At 46.3% G+C, this 20,727-nt stretch overlaps 1 protein-coding gene across 1 annotated transcript in view; it reads right to left on the bottom strand.

Annotated features, from left to right (window-relative positions):
• The window catches only part of COL13A1 (collagen type XIII alpha 1 chain), a 98,129-nt gene that overhangs the window by 5,054 nt on the left and 72,348 nt on the right, over positions 1 to 20,727 (bottom strand). Inside the window, exons 28-44 of the mRNA XM_050898824.1 lie at positions 19,968 to 20,021; positions 19,712 to 19,756; positions 19,004 to 19,072; positions 18,415 to 18,438; positions 17,301 to 17,354; positions 16,724 to 16,768; positions 16,224 to 16,376; positions 15,286 to 15,384; positions 14,601 to 14,654; positions 13,743 to 13,784; positions 13,197 to 13,223; positions 11,274 to 11,354; positions 8,725 to 8,760; positions 6,134 to 6,187; positions 5,793 to 5,846; positions 4,961 to 4,996; positions 717 to 803 (exon numbers count right to left, since the gene is read on the bottom strand). Of these exons, the coding sequence (XP_050754781.1) occupies positions 717 to 803; positions 4,961 to 4,996; positions 5,793 to 5,846; positions 6,134 to 6,187; positions 8,725 to 8,760; positions 11,274 to 11,354; positions 13,197 to 13,223; positions 13,743 to 13,784; positions 14,601 to 14,654; positions 15,286 to 15,384; positions 16,224 to 16,376; positions 16,724 to 16,768; positions 17,301 to 17,354; positions 18,415 to 18,438; positions 19,004 to 19,072; positions 19,712 to 19,756; positions 19,968 to 20,021 (1,014 nt within the window). The remainder of the gene's footprint in view (positions 1 to 716; positions 804 to 4,960; positions 4,997 to 5,792; positions 5,847 to 6,133; positions 6,188 to 8,724; positions 8,761 to 11,273; positions 11,355 to 13,196; positions 13,224 to 13,742; positions 13,785 to 14,600; positions 14,655 to 15,285; positions 15,385 to 16,223; positions 16,377 to 16,723; positions 16,769 to 17,300; positions 17,355 to 18,414; positions 18,439 to 19,003; positions 19,073 to 19,711; positions 19,757 to 19,967; positions 20,022 to 20,727) is intronic.

Genomic DNA, 20,727 nt, shown 5'->3' with positions numbered 1-20,727 from the left:
CCGTTCCGAAATCATCCATTCTTCCTATCCTCACTAGGAAACCCAGCAGCTGGACTTCTAGATGCATGATCCACAAGTACTCCTGGGATTTATGGCAGTACTACAGATTTTTGGCGGTATTTGCTGCAGTGTATGAGTTTAGATGAAAATGTATACATATTCCTATATTTATTCATTTGTATAGATTTATAGACAATATATTTTGACAAAAACATATCCCATTTAAAATAACTGAGATTTGTTTTCCCTCTGGGTAATGCAGCTCGAGTGCCCTGTGTCGCTCTCAGGCGATCACATCAGCTGGCCGTTATTCCAAGGCAAGAAAAACAGCATTCAGGTTTTGCCGTTACATAGACACGACACTAAACATTTCTAGAGAAGAGCCATAATTTGCAGCAAAGGAGACACGGGGCTCTATCCGCAAAGGAGAAAGCCCTGGGCTCCCAGCACATGGGACACCCCCATGTACCCCAAACCTTTGTGAGCTCTGGAAGAGGAAGGAATATAACCATGGTCACTCAACAGCCTGATTATTGCTCAAAGGATCAGTGGTTCCCCACGGAAGAAAGCAGTTTTGCCACAGACTGCAAGTGGGAACCAGGCTGACCCTTAGCTGAGTGTTGTACTTTTGTAAGACCGTTATTTACGTTATGATTTCCTTCTTTCTTCCCCATCAACAAATCTTAAAACAATACATTTGATGAAACAGAACATACCAACGGACAGGGTGCATCTAATCCAGGCGCTCCTTGGTCTCCCTTATCCCCTTTAGACCCTCTAGAGCCTTTCTTGCCCCTCTCCCCCTGTAAATAATAGTTTAGTCCAAGAAAAAAAGAATACACAAAAGCTTTAGGATCATCCATTTCAAACAAATGTCAGCAACAGTTTAAAAAAAAAAAAGGATAAACATTTAGGAAACATTCTAAAAGAAATCTCCCTTTCAGATGTAAAGTGAAAAACAACGTATGGAGCTACTAACCGTTACTTAGCTGCAAAACACATTGGCCATTGCTCAAATCCCACCCTGACAGATGTAAGGGCACTGCATCAAAGGGATTACAAGTGCCTCTGAACTTTATGGACAGGCCTATAGTCAGCCACCGGAGCACTACTCCTCCTCCATCAGTACCATCATTAGGAGTCTACTCCTCTGGGCTTCCTATACATTCAGTATAGTATACGTTCTGAGAGAGAGGCACCTTCTGAGAACTGGCTGAGCCTAGACTCACAGGATGGGAGAACACTCCTCTGGCCAGCAGCGTGCCACCTCACCTCCATCTCCAGCTGCCTGGGAGGGTCCCTCCTCTGCCACAGGAGCTCCGGGGTACCATCTAGATGCCTAGTGCCTCGGATGACGAGACCTGCAGCAGACCCCAAGCAGGGTCTCCTGCTGTAGCAGGAAGGCATTGCTGGCCCAGACTCCCTGTGTTGATTGTACTCTTCTTACTACTCTGAATTCTCATTCTTAAAAGAAATTCTCATGCATAGGGGTGTTTTTAGAAGCTTTCCCTTAACCTGTTTAATGAACACTATGCTTGCCACCAGGGGTTGCTAGGTTTTCCTTAAAAGCCGGGGGTGGGGGGGGTGGTGTGTTTAAGATGTAAAATCACTTCTATATCCAAGAGCAGCAAAGCTTTAACTTGAACGAGTGTGCTTGCCTGAGTCTGAAGTGGTTTGTGCACTGGGGTACATCAACATTGCTAAATAGAAAAGAGCCAGAGAATGAAGTACTCAGACCAGACAGTCTGCACAGCCTGGCTGTCCTTTGGGATGCTTTGAGTAGTGGTCTCCCAGAAAAACCTGTTAGACAAGGGACTAGTCCTAAGCAGCGCAGCCACAGGGCAGCGGCTGGTCCCTGGCCCTCTTATTTAGCAGCACAGACACACCCCAGGAAGGTGCAATTCTTACAATGGTTTGATATTACAATTTCTCCACAGGCTCCAGGTTGAGTTACACCAGAGCCAGGGCAGGAGGGAAACAAATTAAAAAATCATGACCAAAGAGAAGGCTTGCTCTCTTGTGGAGGGGCAGCATTAGGTCAGGGAAAGCCAGCTGCAAAAGGGGCTGAGGGAGCGCCCAGATGCCCTGTTGCCCCTCCTCACCAAGGGAGGCTACAGCCCACCCATAGCAGGTCAGCCAAGGCAGGGTATAGCGTGGGTATTTGACAGTTCTGTCTATACCAAATCTTCCTGTATAACAGAGGAAATTCTCAAAGCTGCTAAGCATAAAACAGGGGAAGGGGCTGCTGCACAGGGAATTGAATATAGGGTCCTTGTGGGGAGGGTTAAAGGAATTAAGGGATAAAATCAGACAGCACAGGTTGCTGTTTCTTCTTTAAAAAAAAAAAAAAAGCGTTAAACCCAAAGCTGGCAAGAGAAATGGATGGGAGAGGAGAGGCAATGAGGAGAAGTCACCCAGAACCAAGCACTGGCACAGAGAGGATAATCCAGGAAAATGCGGCATGGGTTGCTCTGGAGGAAGGAGGAAGGAACCAGGAAGAAAGGCGGAAGAGGAGGAAGGGATAAAGGGGACAAAGGTGGACCTGTAGGAGCAAGGAAGACGCACATACACACAAGAAAAAAAAACCACAGGCATTAAAAAAACAGCGAAGATATCAGCTTGGTAGCACAAGTTCAGGGTTTACACTTTTTCAGCTGGGTTACTTGAAAGGCCATCTGTTCCCATTGCTACCTAGTGCCACAATACTGTCTCTGCCTGTCCCCAGGCACAGCTATGCTGATCTCCCACTCCGAACAAAGGGCAGCAGGAGCGTTTCTGGGATTTAAAAAGCACTGCTTTGCTAAAAGTAACAGAGAGGATTTTGGCAAACTATTTGGGAGCGTAACAAAGTGGATCCTCATTTTTAACGTGCTCAACACTGAAAATCTTCACAATAAAGTGCTATGCATACTGCTACTGTCTAAAAGAAAGAGAAGCATTTCAAATGAACACATCTCGTACTTCCAAAGAGGCGGGTGTTGTATGCCAGGCCCCTGTGGAAGAGGTCAGAAGTGGAGTGCTGCCATCTTTTTCACTTCACAGCTTCCTTCTTGTTCATTGTGAAGTCTCCTGGCTGAACTGCCATAGTTTTACCAGCAGTTGGGAGAGACTGTCCCGCACTTCTGAGGAGTTCTGATGCAGAAGCCGTGTGTCCCACTGCAGGGGAGACCTAGCGCTCAGCTGGGGATACTGGGCTGCAAAGCAAATCCTGGGGAACAGGCACTGTGTCCAGTTCTGCAAAACGGTACTTGTCAGATGTCTCTAATGACTTCAAAGGGCTGGAGGTATTCAGACAAAACAGCTGTATAAAGGGGACTCACCAAAACTGTGCTGTTTAACTCCTGTAAGTAGCAGTGACCTGTTCACAATTTTTGAAGAGGGGTAGGAGCGAGGGGAAGCCCCTGTACAAAGACTCAGTGGGAAAAGTGGTATTTTCTAGGATGCCACCTGCAAAGATATCGCACTTGCCCATTTACAGTCTCAAGTTTCTCACACTTTTTCATTTCAAAATGTTGGTTGCAGTGAGGCAAAGTGCCCGCGTGCTTCAAGGGGCCAGCAAAACTTCCCACTCGGGCTTTCCAACTCATCCTCTTCAAGGAGGTGCAGTTTCTCCCAGTTTTCATTTGCTTTTATGCGAGAGCTCAGAGAAATCCTATCTACAGCTAATGAAAGATCATTCTTTTAAATAAAATACCCAGTTTAGAAACCAACTGAAAAAGTCTAGGAATTCTGTTAAAGTTATTTTTTGTTTAGAAGCCACACAAACAAAACAAAACGTATCTTAACAAAGAGGAAGTTAAGAAGCAAAGCCAGAAATGCAATGATTAAAAAAGGGGAGAACTTTGGAGCTCCCATGAAACTTGGACCTTTCTCCCCTAGTTTAAGATGCCACTTGGCTACTGCTTTCCAAAACTGCCCATTCTGTGCAGAGTAAGGTCAGAAATACATTGCAGATAAAGGACAGAGAACACTCGCTATGTATCAAAAGCAAATTCATATAATGAAATCACCGCATGGGCACATGCACTACAAAACTTTACATTTTCAGATAAACTTAGGTGATACCAGAGTCTTATGAAGAGAAGTGTATGTGTGAGTACAGGCATAAAGACACACACGACTATATTGAACTGCTTGACACACTTATACAATTGTAATCTTACAAAGACTCTAATCCAGAAGTCTAAATATAAGTTATATTCAACTATAGCTCTCAACTGTCTTTATCAAAAAGATTCAGAGCCTTAACAGGCAAGAAATTCCTTACATTGTGGGAAACCTGATGAAAAAGCAAGGAGCTTCTCAACACGCACTTTTCAGTAATGTTTATCTTTCTATAAACACAGGTGGTATGACAGAAAAGCAGCCATTCACATTATTGGGTTTGACCCAACTCTTCACCATCATATCCATTCAGGACAATGCCTGAGGAGACTTCATGTCTGATTCTTTAAGGTAGGCGAATTTAATTTATCTTTTCCAAATTTCCATCTTCCAAATTCTCTGGAGGATCATTTGCTAGAGGGCAACCTTCTTTTTCATGCTTCAGGGGGAATTTAAAAGTAATGTAGTAAGATTTGCTGGCTCCACCTCAGTTAATTCTCATGGGAATCCCTACACACATCAGTAAAGAGATAAGCAGAATTTCCTAAAGCATGCCACATTGGCCTAACTCTACTACACGTGAAGTCCTGCACTTCAGTGAGAACAGAGCTATGACAACAATGAACACATTAGAAAATCCCTCCTATAGCTTTCAGATAGATGTACCACAATGTCCCAGGAGATCATACGAGCTACAGGTATCACCTTCTAAAACACAAGTGTGTAAAGTTCCTTATATGAAGGTCTAGCAGACAGAATTACATGCTAGCTACTTGAGGTTGCTCAGGAGTTAACTGGTCTATCACTGTGTGAAGATATTAGTAACTAAATACAAGAAGTTTGCCTGGTAACTTACCCGGATTCCTTTGTCACCAGGTAGACCTTGTAAACCCTGAAATACATCAACACAAAACAAAATATTTTAAAACAAGTAGTCCCATTGTATTCCCACTCAAAAAGAAGAATGTGTGCCCAGGAGTTTGTTTTTTCCATTTGTACCAATTGCTATATGGTAGGGAAAAAAAAAACCCACAAACAAAACTTTTCCAGCAGACAACCTCCTCTTCACCTCCATTAGACTATCCAGGTTGTAACACCACTACTACTACTTTAAGGGTTCTTCAGATAAAAACCAAACTAGTTTAGAGAATGCAGTCCCTGAAAAAAGCAGCAAACTTCCTTTTTAGTGTTAAAAAACAAAGCAGCTACATGATTACACAAAACTAGAGTTGCAACACTGGCCCCATTTTGCAAAAAGTAATCCCAAACAGTGGAAGTAACCTCACTGAAGGCAGCTTTTGTCACTGCAATGACAAGACGGGGCCCTCTCAGACAGGTGGAAGGCAGGCACCCAAGCCGTGGAAAGGTAAACGGAGCAGATGTGCTCAAAAGCAGCATTTTGGACTAAGATACGTATCCTGGGAGTCCCATGCAGCTTCTTTTGGTAGTTCGAGGACCAAGGTGAATTAACAGTTTCCCTTCAGCTTCATCCACCTCATTCTGACTCATTGCTCTGAAGCTACCGAGCTCTTTCTGTTGCTCCCATAGTGTACGTAAGCTTGTAACTTCAGTTAACACCTAACGTAGTCGAAATTGCAAATGCTATATTACAGCAGCATCTTAAGCTATCAACCACAGCAAGGAAACAGGCACTGTAGATAACAAATCCCTAGTACTCCCATACTTACAGGAAGCCCTGCTGGCCCCATTGGTCCTACAACTCCAGGATCTCCTTTACTGCCCTGAAACGGAGACAAAAAGAGTAGGAATTGTTACATTCCTATTCAGTACAAACAGGCAGCACAGCCATGGCTACAGCAGCACTATAGAAGAAAAGGATGCATTTCAAAGCACCTAAAAACGCCAAGGATGAGATACTGAAAAATCAAAGAGGCCCAGCTGAGGGTCTTATATGCACAAGGAGAGAGCAGTTCCAGCTCTAGAAAAACCTAGAGCTTCTCTATCCCAGAGCGCTGTGATATCTTCAAAGGAAGTTACAGAGCATTGGTCAGTTCTGAAGCAAACTCACCCTTTCTCCTTTTGGTCCTGCTGGTCCCGAAACCCCAATTGGTCCTGGAGTACCCTGTAGTTGTAGGAAGGAAAACACATCAGGACATTTTCACTCTAGGGCCTCATTAAAGCCAGGAGACACTGCTGCTCCTTTAGGAAAAAGCACAGCTGGGAAGGACAGTCTGGTGGTGGAAGGCATCTAGCACTACAGCTTTCAGTGTTGGTGGCGATGGATTTGAAGCAGTTGTTACAGGCAATTTGAAGAACATGGGAACTGCTACGTTAGATTACACCATATTACAGAGCCTTATTTTTAATTTTGAAGCTCTCTCTTGACAATTGTTACAGCAGGCATTTCTACCATTTCCACAGGAGGGATTTTTTTCTCTCTAGTTTATATCAGACAAGGCTGAAAGCTGTAGCAGAATAAAGGCATATATGATAAGCAATTTTCTTTTCTTTTTCTTTATTTCCTTATTTTCTCCCCCCCCATCAGTTGAGCAAAAATGAGAGAGTTTGGTTACTTGGTGGCAGGCAGCCAGTCAGTCATGCAAGTTGAAAGACACCATGCTGCAGAGATGAGTGCGGACGCATACATACACAGATGCAAACCGAGAGGGGTATCATTCAGTCCCATCCCTCTGTTCCCTTTTTGCCATGTATGTCACTCCACCAGGCTCTCAATCATGCTAACAGGGAAACCCAGTCGTTTTGCTAACCCTTTGACACAGGGGCCATCTCCCACTAGCATACCAAACTTACTTCCCAGCGCTGCTGAGGCTTGCTTGGGCTTTGGGAAATTAACCCAATCAAAGCTTATCTTTAACGTGGGCAATACAGCAGTTAGGCAATAGTCCTTCTGGCTAAGAAAAAGATTCAGCCACTTTCAACTCTGTCTAGACTCCTTGAACTTGTAGAGTATTCCCTGTTGGAGGGTCTCTTACAACTCTCCCAGACCACATTCTGCAGTCTAGATAAAATATAGCCTTCAAATTTGCAGTGTGTAGTACACCCACCTAACTACGTAGTATAGATAGGCGTTCACCTTCCTAACCCTACATCACGTACTTTTAGACTGGCAAGAACTTTGCTAACCATTTAGGTATTGGTCTACAGTTCCTTCATGGAGCCTCGATAAAGGGATACTTTTGAGGCCCATTACCTGCCTTCTAGGAAGAACAAAGGAGGAAGCTTCCAGAACAGGGAAGTCTTTTTCTAACAGCCTTAAGGAAAAGGGTCTTGCACTTTTTAATGTGAGCTTGCAATCCTTAGTCACTAAAGTAACCCCTCTGATGCGAGCAGGATGACTCATGTGGACCAGGAGAGCTTTTCAGACAAGTTAAGATCTGCAGAGTATAAGTGGAGAAGTAGTCCATGCAGCACACAACTTCAACGCAGTGACAGAAGTGAGAAAAATCAGGCTCTCCTTAGATTCATGCACAGGAGTTCGCATCATGGAAATCTTAATTGCCTGCACGTATGCATCATTTTAAGATCATTTAGTGCCATGAAAGACATTGAGATCTCACCTGCACATTTATAAAATTAAATCTACAATTTCCCAAAACAAGTGAGTGCATAAGCTGCCATTCAGATTCTGTTCAGAAGTTATAGAGCAGCTGAATTATTTCCAGTTACACTGAGGAGGAGAAATTGCTTTTTCTTTTTAAATAGCCAAATGGACTGTACCTGGGTGATGCGTGATTTCCCAAGAGGGATTAAAAATATTTGGCCCTTATTTAACAGCTGTTACCCAAGCATAGCAGAATGGTTTGCAGAACCAGGTTAGCATTACTTGTCTCAATCTGAATTTGACAGACCGAGAAGCTTAGGCACAAGGAGTTTATTTCCTTCACATCTCACAGTGAGTTAGCAACAAGAGGTGGGGATCTTGCATCTTCCTGCTCCACTCTTAGGTGTCGCTACCTCTAAGAGGTATACGCTAGACCGGAACACACCCCACCGCCCCCACCCTCAGGTGTCTGGGACTAAGGCAAGCCTGTGCGGAGTTGCTGAAGTTGCATGGCATTCTGCTGCTGAGAGGTGAAGGGCTAGTCCTGCTTGCAGAAGGTCTTTTAGATACAACTTCTCCTCATGGCAAGATGCTTACCAGGCTATGGAGAGATACCTGTAAGCATACCTGCAACCCATGGCAATGCAGCCTTAAGCGCCGTGTGTGAAAACAATGCACAAAGCTTTTTGCTCACAGGACAAAACACACTGGCATTATTATGCCTAAGACAAAACTGAAGAGCTACTGTCGTGAAAAGGCGGCAAGCAAGGCTACCATGGAGAACGACAGGATGGAGACCCCTCACAATAAAGAGGACAGGAGAACAGAGCATCATGGAACCATGCAGAGGTTTCATTCATCTTGTTATTGGATAAAGTGGAACAAGTAGGCTGTGATCCCAGGATCCAGACAGACTCGTAGCATCAAGAGAGACAAGCATGTGACACCACTTCTCAGTCTAAGTTTAACCCCCCTCCCAAGCCTGCTTTGGAGAAAAGAAGGTTATTCCTGGTGTAAACAAGACTCTGGTGGAAGAGACGAGACAAATCACGATACTGGGGAGGAGGAACGTAGGGTAATGGAGAAATGGAACTCACCGGTGGTCCAGGCCTGCCGTCTAAACCTGAAGCACCCTGAACAGATGGGGGAGGGTTAACAAAAACAAGGCAAGAGGAGAGGGGAGGAGGGTGAGGGGGAAAGGAGAGGGGAGGGGAGAGGTGAGTGAAGCAGTGACTTGAGACAAACATATGCTTGCAATAAACAAAAATTAAGATCTCAAGGACAGGTGATGGTACTTACAAGCAAACCAACAAAAACATAGAAACACTGAATACATATAATGTTGACCTGCAACTTTCAGATCCCCTTAAGAATGCAAATTTCCCTCTCTCAGTGCCACCAAGAAAACCCCTGAGGAAGAAGCTGTTCTGTGACAGGTGATGAAAAGGACAACATGACAGTGGAGTTGAAACCTGCATTGCCTTTATGGCAGGCTGGGCAACACAGATGAGACGCAAGGCTCAGGGGTCTGTGGTCACGGAGGCACTTACAAGCAGTGCAGAGCCATGAGCCATTCAGGTTCCTACCAAGACACCTAGGTCCTGTAGGCGCACACTTAGTCAGCTGCAGGCTTGCTCCACTCTACATCCAGTTGTTTGGAGGCTTACAAAACAGGTGGCTCATCTTCCTGTGTTACCAGTGCAGATTTACAGCAGACTGAGATTAAGTGGCACTTTTCTTTCCGCTTGGCTCTTGCCCTGAACTTCCTCATCCGTAAGACCTAACAATGGTTCTGCCCAAGACCCCTCTAGCCCAGTGTCTTGTGTCTAATGGTGGCCAGAAGAGAAAGCTTTGGTAGAATATAAGTACCGAATACTGAGTTTTGCTCCACTTGAGTATGACAAATTCCTCAGCTTGTCGGCCATACAGAGAAGCCTAAGGCTACTGCAGACAATCAGTGCCGAAATGTGCTGAAATTCCAGCATGATGTCAAGCCCTAAGTCACACATGAAAAGGCAGCAGATCCAGCTGTGGGATTTTACAGAGTCTGTCTTTGAAATATTTCAGTACCTGTTTGGCACTGCATTTAGTCTGACAGGCTGAAAACAGACAGGGTCAGGCATGGCAAAGCTTATGAAGAGACCTAGGTAGCTCTGAGGAGGGATACAAGGTCCACAATATCTCTCTGATCTTATTAACAGCTCAGTAACTGTGCTTCCTAGTTGGCCAGCTGATATTGTTGATCCAAACACAAAACATTTCTAAGAGGACACTTCTGAGCCAGTCTTCCCCCCCTCCACAGCTCAGGAAGAGTGATGCGAAAAGCCAAGAGACCCTGGTTTCTCATGGGGCTCACTGCTGTAGGAGAACCAGCTAGCACATTCCCTGCTACACTGATGAGCTTGTCAGGATAATTGCTGGGGCATCTTCTGCTCAGACTGTCACAAGGACCTCCTTCCCCTGTCCTGATACCACACAGACTTGAGGGAATAACTGTTTACACAGAAAGCTTCCATTTGCATTTCTTAGGGCAAAATGGGGACTGGGTTTTTACTTCTCACTGCTTCACTGAGGCACAATCCTTTGCATTTGAGCCTCCCGAAAGCATTGCTTTCTCCCCACTGGCTCTGCATGGAGCCACAGTGAACACACTCATGATGAGCTCACTTGAGTGCCTAGAGTTAGATGAGATGCATCCAGGCCCTAGAAGGTAACTGCTATATAGCACAACTAAGAGAGGAGAACATTTTACAAACAAAGACACGCACATTTCAGCCAGAGTCAGGGACAAGGGATCTGGGTGATCGAACACAGGCCGACAAAGTCACACAGTACACAAGATGCGCTCTGCAGTGCTCGTTTCCAGGCAGTACGTTCAGCAAAGGGAGAGGGCGTGCTCTGCCACCAGGGCTTTTTATGAGGAGAGAACTTGGGGGCTGGCAGAGCAACTGGGTGGGACTAAGTTACCACTAATTCATTATCAGCTGTCAACTCAGTGGGTGAAGAGGCTTTTAGCAGATGCGAGCTAAGAGCTTCACAAAGTCTTCAGGTTTGTATCACACTCCTGCAACTTCTTTATAATTCTGCCACAATTCCGCCTTGCTAAGCTAAGCAGTGCACTAACACTAGTCTAATGTGATTGAGTTCACGTACAGCAAGGGAACACAGCACACTTCTACCGTGTCAGGGAAAGCATTGATTCCATTGCAGAAGTGATAGGAAAGTACTGGCTAGTGAAGAAGCTGGATGCATTCAGAACCACCAAGCTTTTGTACAAAGCTTGGCCCAGGTGACAAACAGCTGGGAAGGTGTTTCTTTTTCCACGTCTTTTTGACTTGTTTCTGGTCTTGCCCCATTGCCCTGAAGTGCAAAGAACCTGCAGGAAAGCTACTGCTTGTTTTTCCCCAATCCTGCCAGAAGCAGGAAGAATTAAAGTGGTCACTGATCTATTTAACAGATCTAAAAGATGAAGGTTCTGTACAGAAATTGATGCTTTAAGTTTAAAAAGCAAAGGCACAGTGATTTATAGATCATCTCTTTCTTTGACTTTACATATCAAATCCTACGTGCATCTCCTATTGAGGGATCTTTTTACAGCTGATATAAGTTTGGCTCATGAAGTGCTGCTTGCTTCCTGGATACTTACGGGTAATCCCAGTGGCCCTCTGTCTCCTTTTTCACCCTGGGCACCCTTCTCTCCTTTCATTCCATCAATCCCCGCTTCCCCCTAAAGGAAGGATGGAGCAGAAAATAAACCCGCCGTAACACCACTTATATAACAAACATTCCTCCCTTCAGAGCGCGCCGAAGCAGCAGAGAGAATACAAGAGGCAGCAGAGCAACGCTTTAGCCTGATTCTCAGCCCAATCTGAAGAAAACCCGTATCAGTCAAGTGACCTCTGTGGGAGCAGCTGTTTTAAGTCAGTGGCAGTAAGAGGAGATTCAGGCCCAGTGGGTAAAGACGGTCAAAGGGGAACCGAGCTCACTTCTGTGTTGCTCTCCCTGCTATTGCAGAGAGTGTCAGGTAAATATAAGTAACCAGCAGTTATCTGATAGGGTGATTTTACATTTTAAGATGTGGATTCATTGGAAGTGAATGACAGGTGTCTATAAGCTTTAAAGAAAAATCATACTGAAATCTTTTTTGGAAAGACTTTTGTAAATGCAAAGGCATCAGTTTCAAAATTTGGGGAAAAATAATTTCATCATTCCTTTTCCAACTGTATTTTTTAAATTCTGTGTTATAAACTATAAAGCAATATTAAACAAAATACTCCTTTTTCATAAATTCAAAATGCAACCCAAAGCTTCCTCCCCACCCCTGCTGTTCATAAGGCATTTTAAAACATTATCTTGGTTGCATTTTGAAACAGAAGTGTCAGAACCAAATTTGCACAGAAAACAGTAAGCCTGCTTGCTGTACTCTTCTACAATTGTAAGATGCCACACTGCTGGCTCACTCTACCAGCCCTCCAGTTTCCATACAGCCATGCGTCACTGCCCTACAACACTATTTGGCTTGAGCACATACCTGGAAGTTACTGTTTCTGACATGTCTGCAAAGGGTATAAAATGCTCCTCCTCCCCACTACTGAAAGCCTCATTACAAAAAGACTTATTACAGGTTGCAGGGATGGAACAAAAACTTCCACGCTCAGGACATCTCATTGCACCTCCTATTTAAGCCTATATGGATCCTCTGTTCAAGGAGAAACTGGTGCAGTACTTCCTCTGCCTATACTCCACTCTGTGCTGTGCCAGACTTTCACCTGCATTTGTCTGGCACATGCCCCAAAGACAACTGCATCTTACGGAAGTTTCCCAGACACTTGATAGCAGTGGCTAGTGAGTTACAGACAAGCAAGACAGATAACTGTATCTGTAGTCAACACGTGGAGAAAAGATGAATCAGGATAAATATACCATTCCCTTTAGCACCCAAATAGCACTGGTAGCCAAATACTAAGCATAACCAGAAGAATCAAGACATTTTCCACATTTTCCAATCTTTGTCAAGAATGTCAGAGGAAAAACGCAACTCTCCTTGAATATTTCCACTCAAATATTTTTTTCATCTAGGTACTGTTTTACAGCAGGCAAACCAATGTGCAGGCTGAGCATAAACACTTTTAGATGGAGATTAGCAAGCTTCTCATCACCAAGAACAGTGAAGTTCTTGAGTGGCTTTACAGCAGAATTTACAGGGTATAGAACCTGGCTAATTTTAAGCTAGAGCTGTTACTTTGGATTGTGTGACAGGCTGTCCATCCCGCTATACAGACCTTCACCCGTCAGACAAAGATTTCAACTACGTTCTCATGAGAAGATTTCTAAGGGCCAGTGACTTCCCACTTCTGCGGGTGAAAACTGGAGAGAATGACCAATTTTCTGGGTCCTAAAGTGAGAGCTGCTAATCCATTTCCTTCAAGAAAATATCCAGAAGGATTTGTCCTCTTACCAAAATGGAAGAAAAGTAACATTTGAAAGCTAGGAAGTAGTTACTGAAGGGAATTCTTGCACCTGGGACAACTCTAGTAAAATTCCAGGATGTAACGTTTTGCAGCCTTACCTTCGGTCCTGGGAGGCCCTGAAGACCCTGTATTTGGGATGAGACAACAAGATATGAGTAATGTTTAAGGATGTACTTTAAAATGCAGGTATCACACACGGTTCAGCGTGCAGTACAGAGCTTTCGCTTTCTGTCACACTGAGGGCACAAATGCTTAGCCTGAAGGCCTCTTTATTTGTGTAAAGGGCACTTCATGTACTGTTCTCATCTGGTAATGAGGAGGCTCTCGCCAAGAACAACCTGGCAGTGGGCCAGGCTTGCTATTAAGACCATTTCTGCAGTTGATCCCTTTAATCCCATCCATCCCGTCTTGCTACTGTCTTCCCTTTCATCTCGGACTAAGATAACCGTCTCTCTTTACCTACCCAGCCCATCCTAGCTCTGACCTAACCGTGGGGGTGGTTTTGGAAGTGATACTAAGCACGTTCCTGTTCAAACGCTGCAGTGTTTCTGGCTGTTTTCTCCACCCAGAATCCTCCCCAGCCACTTCCCGTTCTATCCTCATTCCCAGTGCCTTCCTCCTCAGGTGAATCACTCAAAACTTACTGGAGGTCCTGGTGGGCCTTGGGGTCCAGGGGGGCCAGATATCTAAAAAAGCAATGCAAGAGAAGTCACGGTCATCATTTGCGGCCCTCAGCAGGTGAAGGGGAACTGCTCAGGAGGGAGGCAGGGCACAGGGTGCAGCAGAGCTCTACCAGGCTTGGAAACCTGGACTCCCCCTACAGACTGCGTTAGGAAGTGGCAGCAATGCAGGACAGAGTGGCTGAGAAGCAGCAGCAGGACTCTGCGGAGGGTTATGCAGCAGTTGCAGGTATTTAGGAGGAGGGAAAGCAGTGAGCTTGTTCCAGAAGAAGGTCCACTTGCACTACTCTACCACCGTTCCTGCAAGGAGGCACAAGGTCAACAGCTAGCAGCTGTTTCAAAAGATAGGAAGGAAGGTGGCTGGCTCCACACACACAGAAGAGTGTATTGACAGTCTGTGGGACTCCTTGCTGCAGGGCACTACAAAAGCTAGGGGTGAGCTTTGATGGGAGAACAGACAAATTCAAGAACCCAAAATCTATTGAAAAAAATATATACATAGATAGATGCAAGTGTCATTTGGGAAATCCCTTTGCCACAAGTGCCAAGGAAAGTATTTGTTATGCTTTCCACGATCTATTCTTCCCTAGGCATTCGTTATTGATTGCTTGTCGTGAGCTAGATTGTTCTTGTGTAAGGGAAAAGTAGGGCATCGAGAGCTAGAGGTGGCTGGCAATTCAGTCCCACATGATGAAGCTTGCTGTCCTCAGTGAAGGGTGTGTCATAAGAGGGTGGGATGTGCTGGTTTGCAGCAGCACTGCTGGCAAATCATCCCTCCCCTACTGCCGAGATTGCAGAAGGAAAGCGAGAAAGGTGACCTACCGATTCTCCCGGATTTCCTTTGTCTCCATGCTCCCCAGGCTCACCCTTCTCTCCCTGCACACAACAACAGACCCTGTCACCACCAGCCGCACTCTGGAGTCTCGCTCCATCAGAAGCCATCTGTGAACCACCCATGTGCTGGCAAGCAGCAGTTCCCCAAAGGAGGGGTGGGAACACACCATGTATTTCACAAGGAGCTCACCTGCAGCTCTCCTGCACCTCTGCTTCCAGAGGAGACACCCTACAAAGAGGGAGGCCTCCAGGAGTGGTATCTTGTGGCTGCGCAAGGGGAGTGCCACAGGACTTTGCTTGCCTTTCGCCAACAGCGGCCTGACGCCTCTCTGCTGCACTACAGCCTCTAAGGCAGGGAGCAGGGCAAGCGGGTCGGCTATGGTGCCATGCTGCCAGCAAACTAGGCATCGCGGCTGACTTAGCCACACAGGCTCTGCGGGCAGCTGCCAGAACCAGCACCTCCAGATAGCAACAGGAGCAGATGCCCAGCTGGCCCCCTGCCTGCTGCTGGAAACCTGACGGACATTCAGTGACACCTAAGCACCTAACTAAGGGGTAGGGGTCTGAGGCTCCTAATTTACTTGGCACTTTGGGAAATGAACCCTTGTGTGCTGCTCTATGCTGTTTTCTCTTTGCCAAGCAGGAAAGAGCAGCCTGTCTTTTTCACTCTTACTGTCAATCCTGGAAGTCCAATGGGACCCGGCAATCCTGACGGTCCTGGCATCCCTTGGTCACCTCGTTCGCCTTTCTCTCCAGTGGGGCCATCAAGACCCTATGGATCAAGAGAGATTTGTGGATTTTTTGCAAGACTAAGTCAAGCAGACATATGAGACATCATTGCAAGAGCTGAGACTGGCTCTGGTCATCCCAAGAACACACCGAAAACCCCACACAACCATCAGGTGCCCAGAGAAATGCAGGGCTTCACTAGTATTGAAACTGGATATGCAAATGCCTGAAAATCCTCCTATCGTGGATGTGCCAGTCCCCAGAGTGGGGATGGGTTACTGCTTTCCTGCCTCCAAGTTCTGCTCACGGTTATGCAGTTTGCTGGAGTCTGTGCTAGAAATCACTCCCCAATAGCCAGCTGTTGTGACAGCAAGAGTTTTATCCTAGTAATCTTGTAGAGAGGCAGAAACGTGTTGCATTAAACCCTCTTGACTAGTGCTGGGGACACAGAAGTTGTGACAGACCGAAGCTGGGAGTCTGGGCACTCTGCCCCAGTTAGTGGCAGGGATGTAAGGGGTTACCCCATGCAGCTGCCCTCCTAGGAGGGCGTGTGTGCTGGTACCTCAGCTGCCTTGCTCACAGTCAGGCCTGCTTGCTTACAGCGGCATTTCAGTTTAAGCAATATGCCAGGCAGCAAGCTGAGGAAGTGACACATTGCCCAGAGAGCAGGGCAGGCAGCGGGAGACAGCCACTCCAGCAAGATGGACAGCACATCTGCCAGGGAGCCGAGACCTCGCTTCTGTATCAGCACACCTCATACAGCAGCGATGAGGTGTCTCCAGCACCCACCTCAGAGGGGCTCTGAGGTATCCGAGAAGTCCCAGGGCCTTGCCCCATAACCTGGATAGCCAGCAGTACTCCGAGAGGCTTCGATTTACTCACCGGTGAGCCGGCTTGTCCTGGCTCTCCTTTATCACCCTTTTCTCCAGTCACCCCGATATGGCCTGGCTCTCCCTTTATTCCAGGTGGTCCATCCTTTCCTGGCAGTCCATGAGGGCCAGGGGGGCCCATTTCTCCAGGCTTGCCACGTGGTCCCTAAAAGAAATCCACACAACACGAAGTGAAACATTTACAGATAAGAGCAAGGTTACTCCTGCAGGGCAACTCCCTGGCCCAGAACCCCTTTCACTGCTCATCCTCTCACGCACAGTAGTGCCCTTTGAGGAGCCATGGGCAGGACAAAGTAGAGTTGCCATGCCATCCCAGCCGCTCCTTATAAGTTAGGACTTTCATAAACCATTAATGCTCATTTTTGTGAAGCAAAAGACTTTTTTCCCCTGTGGGAAAAGCAACTGTGCAATGTCAGTGACGGAGATGGAATATACTAACTCCAGATAAGACCACTGAAGGAAAGAGCAATCCACAGAGGCACCGTGTCTTACCTTTTCTCCATCATGGCCTGGAGGACCTGGCAAGCCAATTTCACCCTGAAACACAGAATCGTTACTTTGGCAGTTTGAAAGCAGCTATTCAGACTCCTTCTGCATGGCACTGTGATGATGAAGGGTGCGCATTACAGAAATAGTCTGCAGGGACTCGGGTACCTAATAGTCACAGGAAAAAAAAAAAGCATGGAAACCCTTGTTGAAACAATACATTGCGTGACTGCCTAAGAAGTTCACCAGCCTTGTTTATCCTGACTGACAGCTCACAGCCCCAGTGCGATAACATAGTCCCCAACCGAGACAATCCCCGCACAGACATCGGTTCCCATAAGCTGCTTCCTAAATGGGAGGGCAAGTAGAAAGGATCCTTCATCTTTCAGATAAGGCATTATCATTGTGGGAAAAGAGATTTTCAGGATATTGTGCATGAGGAGGAGTGGTAGAGGCCAGCAGGACAGTCTGATAGTGCTGGACAGGGAGAATAGGAGCATTGGGGAGGGCTGGTGTGGGGGAATTCTGCCTGGACCGCTCTTGTGTTTCCCTTAGCTCTGCAAGTGCTGAACTGAGCAAATACCTTCTGTCCTGGTGGCCCTGGAGGTCCAGCCACACCCGGAAGTCCTGGGGGTCCCTAGATAAAGAAAAACTCATTTTCAGATTGTCAACAGGGCTTTTATTTTCGTGGTTTGAAACCAAACAGCTCTTCTGAGTTTAAGGGGAAATCACGGGGGAATTTTCCCAGGGACTCGTAAAATTGTATTTGCTTGGGAAGCCGAGCAATGGAGAGTCCCAAGTGAGCAGCAGGCCAGTCCAAAGTGAATTGTAGATATGTATGTATTTCTTTACATTTTCATGGAAGAAAACAAAAGTGACAACAGCTATCTGCTCCTGAAACTGAGATGAACTTAACAAGGTTTTCCCTTCCTATCTACAAAAGTGTATTTTTTAGAATAGAGATTACAGGAAACACTGTACTACTTAGATCCCAAGCACAGCTTAAGCAGAGCTAAATGGCCGTGGTATTTTGAGCAGATTTCCTGATCAGTCTGGCAGTTACCACTTTAAGGAGACCTAGGGAGCGGTTTGGCCTAGCAAGTGATGCTACTTACTGCCCTGTCATACTGCATTTTAAAAATCCATCTTTTTTCCTAACCAGGTTTCTTGTCCTAAGCAGCAAAATACAGGGACACTTTTCCCCTTATTTTGGCTCAAAATAACTACTTTGCCTCTCTTTGACTTCAAAGAGCTTGTAGCCACTGCTGTTTTAAATGATTGGGTTTGTACAGGACTGTTATGTCAAGTTATACTTATCAATGGTGAAAATACGTCCTCCCCTCCCATCATAGAAAGTGTCCATCACAGACTGCCAGTATAAGCTTTCTTGCAAGGCACCCAAGGCCTCCTTTTTCTCTGCTTCGGTCAGACCCCCTTGCTCTTCCCTGCTCCTTCTGAGCACTCCCTGTTCTGAGCAGCATTACGTCTTAAAGCAGAGAAAAAAAAGGGCCTGATTAGAATTCAAGTGCGATGATCAGAAGGCAAGATGAGCTCTTCCTTCAGCTGTCAGCTGCCCCAACTTTAGCTCCCAACAGCAAAGGCCAAATGTTTTAGCTGCACCTAAATTGTCAGGCCATCTGCTTAGGATGGACATATGGCTACTTGCTTAAAACCACACAGCAAAGCTAGGAACTCACCATCAAGGCCAAAGTTCGTATTTCCTAGAAAAAAAGTTAAAAAAAAATCAAAAAGGAAAACAGCCATTGGAAAACTAAGCTTTTTCCTGGAGATGGTTTGTTCTCCACTAATGTAACACTGGCCCTAATCAGCAAGGAGCCTACAAAATGAACAAAAGCAAAAAAACTAGCTCTGAGTCCCATGGAATTGTTATTCTACAATTTCCCCTTTTTCCAAGTAAAACCCAGGCTAACCCAGAGCTGGGCACAGCCGCTCGCTCACTGCACATCATCAGTGCACACTTCCGAGGAAGCTTTGCAGTCCTTTTATTCACCATCTACCCCAAGTCACGGGTCACTCTTGAGGGGATTCACATGACCTCTACATCCACCAGTGTTAATATATCAACTAAACAAGGTGCACAAGTATTTACCAAAACACTATATGCAGTGAGCTGTGGGATGAAGGGGACTATGGGACAACCAAATACTTCCCTTTGCTGCTACTGGTGAGGAAGCAGATCTACATTGTTTCCCAGTTGTCTGCATTCCCAGGGAAACAGTAAAGCACCCAGCAGTCACCTCATGGGACAGGAGGGCAGCTGCTCACCTGGAGAGCTTCACTGATGTTGCCATCATAGTCCATCATTTCATCCTTCCCAGGCTCTCCTTTGGGGCCCTGCAAAATACCAGCTCTTTAGCCAGGGCCTAGGGATTGCCTTTCCCATGGGGTACTCAGAGCTGTGGTTCACCCTGAAAAAGGGGTTGGAGGGGCCTGTTTCATGAGCCTCCAGTTTCTCATTTCTTAAACAAAGCTCTTAAAAGCACGTTTTGTAGAGGAAACACTACAGAAGTGTAGCCAGACAAGCCCAGATCACCATGCCACGACCATCAAAGCTGGCAGGTCTGGTAAGTGGTGAAGTTGAGGCCAAAATCCAGGAACTGGATTGTCTGACCAATTGTCAGACTCAGGCACACACCAAACACCTTCCTGCTGCCCCTTGCTGATATGCCAAGGGCCTGAGTTCAGACTGGGATGTCCAATCCCACCTCCTCCTACGAACGAGCTGAGCATTCACCCTGAGGTAGCTTGGAAGACTTTTTTCCCCCTAAGGTGGGGGTGTCTTCTGATGAGGGTATGGAGTGGAGAAATGGCCTGTCTCAAACTTCATCATTGCCCAGCTATAAGCACTTTTAGTGATAGTGAGAACATCTGTCAAGAAAGCAGAGGCCCAATCTAGACTGTCAGTGTGGTCCCACTATCCTTAGACCCCTTGAAGGGCCAAAACTCTTCAACTGTTAGTGAAGGGACACCTACCCTTGGGCCCATGGGTCCCTGGTCTCCCGGTGAACCAGGTTCCCCCTGTAACAAGAAGAACATGCTGTTAGCAAAGCCTATCCCTTCACTTGCTTGAACTCCAGGAATCATCGTTCTCTGCTAGTCCTCTGAAACAGTCTGGGCTTAATTTTAGACAGCTTAATTTTAAAATGCTCCTTTTCAGCTAAGTTTTGTACTTAGGAACAAATTTGCAGCTACTGAACCTGGAGCTGGGTTGTGCAGAAGCACTCTGTACCTTTTCCCCCTGTGACCCTGCAGCACCAGGCCGGCCAATGTCACCAGCTTCTCCCTGAGAGAAAGAGAAAGGGAAAGGGATGGGTTTGTATTGCGTGGAGGGGGTGTGACTCCATCGCTGGCTTTGCATTTCCAGGAGGAAGAACTGCACCAGCCAAGTGCCCCTGCTGCGCCCCCTTCTCCTCAGGTAACCCAAATCTCCTGCCATGACTTCACACCAGGTGCCCTTCTCCTCTACCCAGTGCAGAGGGAGTATTCAGCATGAAGGAAAGCACCCAATTCAGACCCAAAGTAAGCGCACAGGAGGGCTGTTCCAAGTACCTCTGAGACTGGACCTCAGATTTAAGTGCTCTTGGTGTCCTTTGCCAAGGGGCAGGATTTTACTGCTGCTGCTCCTTGAGGAGGTAGAAGAGGAAGGGGAGAGGAGACTTGGAGGGCCTCCGTCCTGCCTCCCCATGTCCACCCTGCCTCAGGTACCACAGGGACTAGAGGCTGTCATTGATTCTGAGCGACTGGTTTCTCAGAGCCTAGAGGGCAGTTATTTGAGCACAAGGAGGGTATTTTCCTCCCAGAAACAGTTCACAAATTCTGTCACCTTCAGCATTTAAAACAACAGAACTGAAACACTGCAGTAGAACCTGATATCCCTTCAGCAGGTAATCAGAGGTGGGCACAGACGAATGCAACCTTTGCCCCTTCCCACACACCTTGTGCTGGGCACAATCCCTCACAACACACAATTCACTGGAGGAGAAAACGCT

This window comes from Gymnogyps californianus, chromosome 6 (assembly GCF_018139145.2).
Source record: "Gymnogyps californianus isolate 813 chromosome 6, ASM1813914v2, whole genome shotgun sequence".
In the NCBI taxonomy this organism is placed as follows: Eukaryota; Metazoa; Chordata; class Aves; order Accipitriformes; family Cathartidae; genus Gymnogyps; species Gymnogyps californianus.
This window is presented reverse-complemented; position numbering and strand designations above follow the sequence as displayed.